This window comes from Phyllostomus hastatus, unplaced genomic scaffold (genome assembly GCF_019186645.2).
Source record: "Phyllostomus hastatus isolate PE091 unplaced genomic scaffold, TTU_PhHast_1.1 phas_contig_62, whole genome shotgun sequence".
NCBI lineage: Eukaryota > Metazoa > Chordata > Mammalia > Chiroptera > Phyllostomidae > Phyllostomus > Phyllostomus hastatus.
Genome location: NW_025333921.1, coordinates 18,770,205 through 18,782,471, shown reverse-complemented (window position 1 = coordinate 18,782,471; position 12,267 = coordinate 18,770,205). Strand labels below are relative to the sequence as shown.

General features: G+C 43.3%; 1 protein-coding gene and 1 long non-coding RNA gene across 2 annotated transcripts in view; one reads left to right on the top strand and one right to left on the bottom strand.

Moving 5' to 3' along the window:
* ARID3B (AT-rich interaction domain 3B) overlaps positions 1 to 7,682 on the bottom strand; it is a 51,416-nt gene extending 43,734 nt beyond the window's left edge. The window contains exons 1-2 of the mRNA XM_045848681.1: positions 7,568 to 7,682; positions 4,431 to 5,053 (exon numbers count right to left, since the gene is read on the bottom strand). Coding sequence (XP_045704637.1) covers positions 4,431 to 4,976 — 546 coding nt within the window. The 5' untranslated portion in view covers positions 4,977 to 5,053; positions 7,568 to 7,682. The remainder of the gene's footprint in view (positions 1 to 4,430; positions 5,054 to 7,567) is intronic.
* Positions 7,683 to 7,888: 206 nt separating this feature from the next.
* Positions 7,889 to 11,962, top strand: LOC123825251. The gene is made up of 2 exons (XR_006786860.1): positions 7,889 to 8,025; positions 11,228 to 11,962. It is a non-coding gene; the product is annotated as an uncharacterized LOC123825251 (long non-coding RNA).
* The last annotated feature ends 305 nt before the right edge of the window (positions 11,963 to 12,267 follow it).

Sequence of the window (12,267 nt, the reverse complement as noted above, 5' to 3'; positions counted from 1 at the left end):
GGCATTTAGTATGTACCAAGAAAACCAGGCTGAACCCAAGAGAACACACCTTACTACTTAGAGGGACTCTTGGCTAACAGATTCTGGAGACCAAGTAGTCAGTCATCCTTTTTCTTTCCCATACTCAGTAACTAAAGTGACTGCCAAGGTATGGAAAAACAGACCTACACACTCTGGCTCTCACATGCCTATCAAGCCATCTTTCATCTATCTAGGGTATGGGAGGGAGTCCATGCCCTTCTGGAAGCTTGGCTCCACTACTGGGTTCAAGACAAAGCCTGTGCTGCCTGAACAGTCCTCTTCAGGAGGACAGAGGACTACCCCGACAAGGCCAGCAACAGCCCCTAGTTGGTTGTATGCTGACAGCTCACTGATCTCCCTTGAGAGAAAGGCCATTCAGCTCTTTGTCTTGTTTTACAATTATTTACTTTGCCCACTGAAATCTGATTGGCTTTAAAACCCTGGGCTCAGTGGCATTATTCATCTTCCCATCCACTCTGATGTTAGAGAATCCTACACTCTTTCTAAGAATCATCTTTCTAAGGATCCAGGCTTGAGAAGCAATTATTTTCTAAAAGATTTTTCAAAGAAAATCCAGGAAATTATTTTGACTTCACATGTTCTAAGAAAGGGATTTCAGAAGCAAAGGATAATCTGTGGAGCCCTTAAGCTTTCACCTTCTGCTTTTCAGTTGAAAGACATGTGCTGCCTCCTCTACCCATCAAAATCTTGCAAAATACCTTTGAATATTCTTGTTGGTTCACCAAGTTATGCTAGCTATGCTCTTGACCACATTTACTCTTTTACTTTGGTGTGTGAATGTTTGAGGCAAAATTTTGTTTTAAAATTATCTGCCAGCACAGCGCAGACTGAGCAGTTGGGCTTCAGCTGACTCAGGACAGAATGAAATTGTTGCAACCCAAGGTCCAACGACCCTCTTGAGGTTCCCATACTACCTCTGCTAGACGGTGATGGGCTCCTTGAGGGAGAAGCATGCCTTAGTCCATGGAGCACAGGCCTAGCCCAAAGAAGCTTCTCCTAAAGTTTGTTGTATAAAAGGAACAAAATGAACACTGCAATACATTAACAATAAGAACATTTTGTGACAATCTTTGTAATTTTTGCTGAAGCAAGAGATCCTTTATTTCTACTCTCTAGTAAGTAATAGCTTAAGAAATGAAAGATTCTGAATAATAAAAAAACTAGTCTTATGGTTCCAAATGGTTGCTATAGGTTCTCTCAATGATTTTTCTTAGCCCCTCTTCCAAAGCACGACTTAAAAATGGTTCTTAAATCCCCAAGCACATCATTTACTGCTTTAAATGCAGGATCAGCCATGGATGGGTAGCTCAGGTAGAGCATCCTCCCAATATACTAAGGTTATAGGTTCAATCCTTGGTCAGGGCAGGCAAGCATCAACTAATGAAATGCATAAATAAATGGAACTACAAACTGAGGTTCCTCCTCTCTCTCTCCCTCTCCCCCTCCCTCCTCTCAAATCAATAAATAAAAATTTTAAAAATAAAAATAATAAAAGCAGGATCAGGCAAAGGAGGAAGGCACAGACCACAATGATTTTGTAAAATTAAATTTCAGAAGGAAAGGAGGTACATATCTGAGGTTTCAAGCCACTTGTTACCAATGACCCCCTAACCCAATTCTTGATCTTCAAATCCAGGGGTAAAGTAAATTCAGGGGACAAGATTAGGTCTCAGCTACGCTGGCAATTATAAAACATTTCAGCAGTGCTCTGCCACGCAGTCTATAATTAGTGAGTATGCCTCAGAGACTTAAAAGGAACTCAACAAGTTTCAGAAGCCCACAGCCAGTCCCCCTGAGCCCTGAGCTGTGAAGTCACAGGGCTGCTGCCGTATAGAACACAGCGCTGGGTGCCTGCCACCATGTGCACATGTGCGCACATACGCGGGTTCTGAAGAGTCTCTTTTTTCAAAGCTCTAATGGCTTGACCTCAACACCTGCTGCACTTCCTGAAGACAGACAGGCTCTGGAGCTCCACTTGCTCCTCGCACACGGCTGCACTTTCTAGGAACGACCGCACACACGCAAAGGCTGGCCAGCTGCCAACACAGGGGCAGCCCAGCCACCTCAGGCCTGAACTTTCCCAGTGCCGTCAGGGCGGGATACCACTCTGAGCTGACTCAGCAGCCAGCATGGAACCCTGCCAACCACTCAGTAGTGCGGGGGCTGCCGGCAACTCACAGATGTCTTGCTAACCAGAGCAATCAGCCAGGAGGCAGGTCTGGGCTGGCGGCCAGGCTGCTGCTGTCGTGGAAGCTGGGCTTTTCAGATCCTTTTCCTATCTCTGCCACTACCTCCCTGGCGACCTAAGGAAAAACTTCTGTGTGTCTCAGCATGTTCGCTGCCTCAAAGCAGGGCTGTGCAGAATCAGCAGAGGTGGTACTGTTTGTATTAAAGAGTACCTGGAGCACTACCACTTAACCACATGCTAGCTCAGTTAATCCTCACAACATTCTCTCCTATTCCCTCTGCAGCCTGATAGAACTCCTTCTCTTGAAAGAACTTTCAATTGCAGATTGTCTCTCCACAGCCCCTTCTAGGCTTCCAGCAGACAGTATCAGAATAATACATGAAAATGCATGACTACGAAACACTAGTTTGCTGTAACGTTAGGAAAAAGAGAAAAACTAGAGCCAGAAACCTTTTGTTTTACTAATATTTTTGCTATCTCCTCCATTTTTTCATTTCTTTTCAATTAACAAAGAAGGTGCCATCCTTCAAGAGTGAGACCCAGCAGGATGTGCGTTACATTTGTTCCCTGGTACGCCTTGTACCAGTCTCTCTTCTGCTTGCATTCAACCATCCTTTCACAATGTGGCACTTCTCTACCAGAGTCCAGCACCAGATCAGACAAGGGAAATGGTATGCCAAAAGGAGAATGAAACTATATGGAGCCGTAAAATGCCTTGGGCTCCCCTTCTAAAGTTTTTGTTGTTGTTCTGTTGGCAAGTATACTCACAAAATATTTAAATATCTCTCTGCTAGCCACTAAGTTTGATAACTTGTGTAAATTTTTCATAAGGGTGTGTGATTGCCATTTGCAACTGGTGATTACAATAAAAATTGCCTTTTATTCATTAAAAGCAAAACAAAACCTGTGAGATTTTTATCTCACAGATAGAAGACACAGGCTCAGAGAGATGAAGAGTCCTATTAAAAGATCACAGGGTAATAAATGAAAGAGATGGGATTTGGACCCCACTTTGTTGGCTTTGGGAATCTCCTGCTGACACTGCTGTTGTAAACTCAGATGAACTGTACAGGCTCCTTTATGTAAACAGTCTGATTTTCAGGTTCCAAAGAACTTTTCATAGGTGACTTAAGTTGCCATGTGAAAATTCAGTTTTTTGTAACTGATGTCTAAACACCACCACTGGACTACATGAAGACCATGTACTTATGGGGAGTATGCAGAAATTACTAGCTTTATCATAAGCTCCCTGCCCAAGCACCAATAAGTCACTTAATCTAGAACAATTTGTATCATTGATCCTGCTCTTTGGGTGAGGAAAAGTACCTGACAGGTCTTAGAAGTCAAAGGCTTGGTTTGTAACAGACTCCTTAGGCTCTACTCCCTGAGATAATTCATTATGACTTTGCAATGTATATATTTTAAAAGCTCCCTGGATGACTCTAATGCTCACTATGTTTAAAAATCATTTAAGCTTGCCTTGGCTAAAATGGGAATTTTGAGGTCTACTTTTCCTGTGAAATAAAATCCTGACTAAAGGCTTCTTGTTAGAAAATGCACACAATGCAAGTACTTCTCGTCAGTTACAGTTAGCGTCAAAACAACAAAACCATCCTTAAAGAACATGATCCTGGGTTAGCCTGGAGCTAAGAAACTGTCTTAAGCAAGACTGTTCTTTGCTCTGGCCTGATGGCTCAGTTAGTTGGAGCTTCGTCCCATACACCAGAAGGCTGTGGGTTTGATCCCCAGTCAGTGCACATAAGGGAGGCAACCAACCAATGTTCCTCTCTCTAAAATCAATAAATGTATCTTTGGGTGAGGATTTTTTTAAAGTTAAAAAAACTGTTCTTAACATCACTACTAGAAAAACTATAAATGAAGTCATATATCTCATTTTTAGATATCCCTCATAACGTTGCAACCTCATCCTTCCTTAAAAAAAAAAAAGAGAGATTATACTGACATTTTTTCACTTCAAACTTGGAATAATCTATATGAGCAATGACTTACACATTTCTTTGCTTTAATCAAGAAAACATGTTATGATGAAAAAATCCAAAGTCTATTCATGCCTAAGCTGCTGGTCACTGAAGTAGGATGACAAGGCATACACTGTCACAGACCTTGGTCCTGGCAGCCCACAACCCCCTCTGGCTAGCCTTCAGGAAGAACAAATGACCTCCACAGGAGAAAGACTGACCTGTTTAAGCTGCTCATCCTGATTCCAGCCTGGCTGCCCAGCTGTGGAGACTGTAGGTGGGGCTTTGGTAGCATCTTTGGTATGGTCTTCTTGGGCTTGCTGTCCATGTGGTGGGAGCCCTGGTGCTGGAAGAAGACCAGATATGGGTGCTGCTCTAGGGTCTTGGCAAGCCACTTTCTGCCCTTGTGAATATTTTGAAGCAGCCTGGGCCTCTTTCTCAGCCACTTCTGCAATGTCATCATCCCCATCGTCATCTTCCAAGCCTCCCTCCTCTTCCTCAGGCTCTGAGTTTGCGCTGTTCCCTTCAAAAACTCGGGTCACTGCTGTGGCTGGAGGAACTCTGACTAAGGGACCCAGGGAAGAGCTACCAGAAGGCCGCCCAGGTGTGGCAGAAAGCAGAGTTTGTGTGACCAGCTTCTGGGCATACAAGAACTGGGCTTCTCTCATCTGCTGTCCTTGCTTCTCTCTGGCATCCATCCCCAGAGGAGCTAGGTTTGGTGGCTGTGGTGGTCCCGGCTGCGCTGCTTGTTGTTGCAGTGGCTCCATCACGGCCTCCAGCTTCACCCTCCAATTGGCATGGCTCTGAACCCAGGCACAGCCCAGGAGGCACACTGGGTCTAAACCTAAGTGATTAATCAAAACCACAAAGGAGAAAAAAAAAGGGGAAAAAAAAACACACACTTCTGTAAAACAGGTATAAGAAGGCTTTCTTTTCTCCAGTAAAGGGTATGAGTTCTAAACACTAAACGTATGTTCCTAAACCTGAATTTTAAGATGAGTGAGTGGTAGAAATTTCAGGGATGAGTAAGGTAGGGAAGCATGTGAAGAAGAAGAACAGGATTTAAGAGGGGAATATGGGATGAATCTTAGTAGTGATGGACTACTGTAGGTATAAAAAGAAGTAAATCCAGGCAGTATCTAGTATATAAACATCTGTGTTCTGATCTCTCTCCCTCAATATACCAAACATTAATGTGTTTATTACTGGAAAGGCAGCTAGGTTTGCATTGTACAAAGGTTGTAAATATGAAAACTACAATAATAAAGAAAAAGAAGAGCTTTCCTACAGGACAGAAAATATTGCTTATGTTCTCAGGAACATCAGAGAAAGAATTTATCATCCAAACTAGACACAGAACTATCAGGCAGACAGAATGATTTCTTTCATAGACAAGAATTTAGCAAACTGCTCTTAAGTCTAAACTTTTCAAATTTTCCAGATCAAACTGCCAGCCTGCTTTTCAGGTGGGCTGGGCCATGCCAACAGGACATTATAGCCTAAAAAGAATCCAATTTCAACAACATGAAAGAATGTATGCCCCCCCTCCAATCCAGCAAGGAGGCAAGAGTTTCAAATTGCAATGGTCACTCAAAAACAAACAGGGGGGTATGCCTCTGGAGATTTGCAAGTTAATTAATTTGAAATAGATCTCAGCATTCTCTAAACAGCAAGTTAATGCTTTTTTTATACACAGCCAAGTAAACTCTTCCCATCCCCTTTCTTTCTGATTCATTTCTACTATATTCTATGGCGAATACAAAAAGAAAAGGCTTTCAGGCCAAAAATATTCCGGGGGCTGGTTTATCTGCATTCTTACCAATCAGTCTCCAAATACACACCCCTTTCACATGCTCTCCTCCTCTTACTCCCCCTTCCCTTCCTCCTCTCCAAACCCTACCCCCAACAAGCGTCCCTTGAGTTATGATGCCTCAGCAAGGCTTCATAACTGAATGGGGCTTACTACTATGCCTGGGCAAATTTTAAGTGAACAGGGCTTGCAATATGACATACAATGTTTTCATCACATGAAAAGAGAACGCACTGCACAGGCTGGGACTTGATATTTGCATTGTTCTGTTGTTTTAGGATTGGGTGGAAAGGTTAAAAAAAACAAAATACCTTTAGCATCTTCAAAAATTCATGGGGAAATAATCACACCCCTAGCAATAAAAACTGCTTTGATGTATAAATATTTTAATGGGTTAGGAAAAAAGGATCTAATTTTTTAAAGCTAGGCAAAAAGAAATTCTAATTTCTGTTTGTTTTAGAAGCACTGCTTTTACTTTTTATATTCTGACAAAGATTCAAATTCCAATTTGCCTCCTACTACTTTTAATTCTTCGCTTAGCACTTTACAGAGTGTGTTATGCCTGTACCATACTTTCATTCTGCTTTAGCCCTTTTTATAGTGTAACAAAGCAGGAAAAGATTTACACCCACATTAAATCCTGTTAGCAAAAGTGTTCATTTAAAATAAAAACAATTTGCATCAAAGAAAACTAAAGAATAAAGCAAATTATTCGTTGGCCATTTTAATTTTCCTTATAACCATTACAGTCAATCAAGAGCAAGACATTTTTCAACCAAGTCCTACCAGTCATTGAACTGCTTCTTGTGGCACCATCTATGCTGTGCCCAGCAGAGGATGTGTCTCACAGCATCTTTAGTAAGGCTGAAATGACTCAGTTCTACAACTCAATACACACACCCTACCCCCAAAAGCCCATCTTCCCCGGTCCCTAATCAGCCAGTCGATCCAAACAACAATACCACCTGCTTACATATAAAAAACTCGTCTCAGAACTCTAAGCCACTTCATCTCTTCACACAGTCCCCTCCCCCATTTTCCCTAAAGTTCCCGGACCACCAAGTGCGGAGCAACGGACTGTTTGCAGCTTTGAACGAAGTCTCGCTCACCACTTCCAGTACCTTCGCTGCGGGATCTCTCTAGCCCCGGCCTCCTTCGAGCCCCATACCTCCCTCCTAGATTACTCCCCTCCACACACACTTTTTATACCCCCCAATCCAGTCCGATTACTTTTACCTCTACCCAGCCTTCCCAGCCAATCCACTGGCTCTTCTCTGATCGCTCAACCCCACCTATCTCGCCTCCTCAATTCCCGAGGGATGGGGGTAGAGCCTTACTCGGCCCATCCATCCCTTTATCTCCAATCACCTTAATGGGCGCAAAGCGTCTCCGGTCTCCCCCGAGCGCCCTGACTTTTCCCCTACGGCCCCCGGTCTCCGCCGGCCAGCGCCTCCATGACCATCCTTGCACACCTGCCCCTCCATCTCCTCCACCTGCTACAGCCCCTGCTCCCGCCGCGGCTGGGGAAGCCGGGCCCGCACGGCTTACCTGTACCAGGAGCTCCAGGTCCGCGGGCGGTGAAAGAGGTAGCAGCTCAGACCCCCGGACCACCGCTGCTTCTTCGACTAGTCCGCAGCCTGAGGCCACAGCCGGGGCGGGGCCCGCACCGGAAGCGGCGCCGCGGGGCCCGCCCGTCGGCCCTGGGTGGGGAGGGGGCGGGGCCGCTGGGGATGGGGCGCGGCCTGAAGCCGGAAGCGGCCAAAATGGGATCGCGGGGCGGGGTCGGGCGGAAGTGACTTCTAGGGACGGCCCCGCCCAATTAAGTCGTGAGCGGAAGCGAGTCGAAGCTGGCGGAAGCTTCCGCCTGTGGGAAAGTACAGACCCAGAGGAGATCCGGTATGAGCACTTCCGCGAAGAGTTGAAAAGAGCTGGTGTCCCTGCAGTTTGTTCGGCGTATTTTCTGGTTTCGGAGGTTTGTGTGGCGCGGCCGGCAGGTTGTGAGGAAGGTAAATAAAGGAAAAGGAGTGTTCGGGGTTTTCTGTTGCTTTGGTTCCCTTCCCAACCTTAAATCTCAGGCCACTGTTCCTCAGATTCCCGCTTTCACATCAGCTTTTCTCTAAACTCCATTCCTTCCTGGCTTGAGACCTGGCTGTTTTTTAAGGCTTCCATTGGGACCCCTCCCCTCATATGGATTAGTATTCTCACTTCCCAGGCTCCAAAGGTAGGGAACCATGTGCTGAATACTGTCACCTCATAAAAACCGTTGCTTGACCGACGCTTACTCTCAAGACTCTCCAACCATTTAACCGTCTCTGTAAAGAGCATCTGCTTATTCGTGCATCCAGGCCCTTGCCTTACTTTCCTGTCTCCCTTCTCGATAATTTCATAGTCAATGTGGTCAACCCAGTTAACAGTCATGCGTCTTTTCTAGCGACCCTCGTATTAGCCCCCCTATCCCAGTCGGAAACCTAATCTTATCATCAGAAACGCTAGCACGGCAGGAATCGGTAATTAAAACATCCCTCTGCCCAACTACAACCCTATATCCTTTCAGCTTGACTGCTCAAGAACTTCCCCAAACTGTTTTCCCTCTCTTTATCAGGACCTCCAATCTGTTGAAAGCCTATACTTAATCCTTAGGGGACCTGGCCCGCAGACCAGGCTGTGCCCTGACCGGGAGTAGAACTGATGACCTTTCGCTTTTGGGAAGATGCCCAGATCCACGGAACCACACCAGTCAGGGCCTGCCCTTGCATACCCTTAAGCCTACCCATCACTCCTTTTTCCCCAACTAAGTCCTCTACCCTGAATGGACAAACATGCTTCTCCATGCCTGTGCCTTGTCATAGAAATATGTCCTGCTTAACAGACTGGCACCACTAGGTTAATAATTTCAGCCTTAAATGGACTGAACAGTACCTGGAAATTTCATTATATTTTTCTAGTTAACTTGCTTTCCAATATCTGCAGATCTCTAACCCAACATTTACTGGACCCCTTCCCCTGATTATCTTACTGTACATGTAACAGAAAATGTAGAGTGCCCTAAAATCTGCAAATCTACAGGTATTCCATTCCTGTCCATTCTTCCTATACTTTATTCAATCAAAAATGTTCATTGAGCCCTAGCTGGTGTAGCTCAGTGGATTGAGTGCTGGCCTGCAAACCAAAGGGTTGCTGGTTCAATTCCCAGTCAGGGCACATGCCCAGGTTGCAGGCCAGGTCCCCAGTTGGGGGCGAGTGAGAAGCAACCACACATTGGTGTTCTCTTCCTCTTTTTCTCCCTCCCCTTCCCTCTCTCTAAAAATAAATAAATAAAATCTTTTAAAAAATGTTCATTGAACTCCTGCTATATGTCAGGCAAGGCACTCATGTAGGTACTTGTTGAGCGTTAAAAAAAATTACGTGTTCTAAAGGATCTTTCTAGTGTAGGGAGACAGAGAAACAAATATATATATCTGCTATGGAGGGATGTGTGCTATGAAGAACAAAGCAGGGTAAGGTTTAGACATTGGTGTCAGGTAGCTGGTATTTTACATGTTGGTCAGAGGTGGACTCATCATTAAGGGACGTTTAAGCAGAGACTGGAATTGACTTGATGGGAGTAAGCCATGTCGATATTTAGGGAAATAGTGTTGCAGACAGAGGCAACAGCAAATCCAAGTATTTTGAGGCAGGAATAAGCTTGACATGGTATAGGAATAGCAAGGAGACCACTAGAGTTGATAGAGAGTAATGGGTAGAGTGGCAGGAGATGGCATTGCAGGGGTATCCAGGGGCTCAATCATGCAGGGCCTTGTAGGCCATGATGATATCTTTGGATTGTTACCATGGAAATCAGTGGAGAGTTTTGAGCAGAAGAGGAACTTGATCCAATTTGTCTCTAAAAGAATAATGCTACCAACTGTGTGGAGAATAGACTATAAAAGGTGGGGCATAAGAGTGGAAACACTGGTCGTGGGAGAAGATGATGCTGACCTGAGCTAGATGACAACAGTGGGATGATAAGAAATGGTCAAGTTCCAGGTGTATTTTGAAAGTAAAGCCACCAGAGTTTGCTAATAGATTGGATGTACAAGTTAAAGAAGAGTCAAGGATGATGCCAAGTGATTTGGCCTAAGTAACTGGTTAGAATAGTGATACGATTTACTGACCTGGAGAATACTATCAGAAACTGACCCCAGTGGAATACTACTCAGCAATAAAAATGAATAAAGTATTGATACAGCCAACAACTTGGGGTTACAACAACAGGCATTGTACTGAGTGAAAGAAGCTAGTCTCAAAATGACACTCTGGAAAAGACTGAAACCATAATGATGGAGAATAAGTTAGTTGTTGCCGGGTGGAAGAGGGACTATAAAGGTGTAGTAGAATAGGGTTTGGGGTGATGAAACTCTTCCGTATCCTGTTGTGGTGGCAGTTACATGAATTTGTGTTAAAATCAATAAAACTATACAACAAAAATACCATCAATTTTATTGCATGATAATGTTTCGGGGGTTTTTTAGCCAAATTTCCATGTGCTGAGGTTTCCCTTTCCAGTTCTTATGGCTTTTCCTTTAACCTTGTGCAATATTAGTTCTTTCCATTAGTATTCAAACAACCTCTAGTTTCAACCATCTTTTGCTTAAAAAAATAAATAAAACATCTGTCCCTTGACCCCATATTCTGTGTCTAAAGCCTGATCTCACTATTCTTCCTAGTAAAGCTTCTAGAATTACTGGCCTCACTGCAGCTCCCTCCTAAAACACTCTGTCTTCCCATTGCTCTTGTGATAGAGACCTAAATTTCTTCACATTTCCTACAGAGCCCAAGCATTTGCCTACCTCTTTGGTTTTGTCTTTGTCTTGGCATTAATAAAGTACCCGAGAGAGCAGCCTTACTAGATGACCTCAGTAGTTAAGTCAGAAGAGGCCCTACCTCTTTGATAGAAATACCATAAATATACACTCATTCTGGTTTCAAAGAATATCATTTAATCTTTCTACTTTGGCATCCAAAGTATGATAGATTAAAAGAATAGCCACAGTATAGCAAGTCCTTAAATAATATTTCATTATAACATAGATGAGATGCTATGGTAACTTAACTCTTATTTATATCAATTAGCTTATGGTAAAATTGGTTTTGCTATACATCATTTTACTTAAAGGCACAAAACCTATTAACAATGTTAAGTGTGAACTTACTTTTTTTTTTTTTCAGCTTCTTCCATCAAGAGGTCAAGTCTATTTCTCCATTCCCTGAGTCTAGGCTTGGCCATGTGACTTAACTTGTTCTATGAGACATTAGCAAATCTGATACAAGGAGAGTCTTAAAATGTGCTTACAATTGTGACTTGCTCTCTCCTGCTGCTGGGTACTCTTCCACCACCTTGTGAAAAAGTCCTGCTGACCTGATGGATGATGAGAGACATGTGGTCATCCTCCCAACTGACTGACTAGTGACCAGATATGAGTGTGGCCCCTTATGTCAGCTAGCCTGCCAACCACCAGGGAGTGAGCCAGGCCACTATAGATCATTTAGGCTCAGTTACACTGGCCCATTCCAGTAGAATGCCCTCCAGAGAACCCACAGACCAGTGAAAAATGTTTGTTTTAAAGTTAAACCAGTAAGTTTTGAGATGATTTGTTTTGTAGTCAAAAATAACTGGTACTCAAGACATTTCTTTGTATCTGTTGGACTGGATTTGTTGGGGTGTACTTCTTGGAGTCACTGAGTACCTAAAGAAGAGCACCACCGTGCATCATGGTCATATAGGTGGCATGTGTTACCTTAAGTTCTCCCACCAAATTTCTCATAATTTTGCTTATTTATAACAGGAATAGTCTTACACATCATGTCTGTTGCATTTCAACTTGTTCAGTAAAAGTAATATCATTTGCATGGTTTTCATTAATTGCTTTTAAAAAATAAAGGTTGAATTGTATAAATATTGGATAACGTTTGTATGTGTGTTGTTACAAATTTTATCCTAAACGTACAGGGCATAGAAGCTAAGAAACAACATGAAAATGGCCATATTATAGAATAATGATGTGATTAGTCATAACTAATGAAGGGAAAATGCCTTAAGTTTGTGTTTATGATAGCCAGTGTTAATTATTGATTTAATTGTGCCAATCTTAATGAGATTTGGTGTTTAGCTCGAGTGGGTATCAATTTTATGACGCCAAGAACATACAATATATTTGTCTATTGAATTATATTTTCAACTTGCATTGTCCCCACAAGAGATTTTCCAG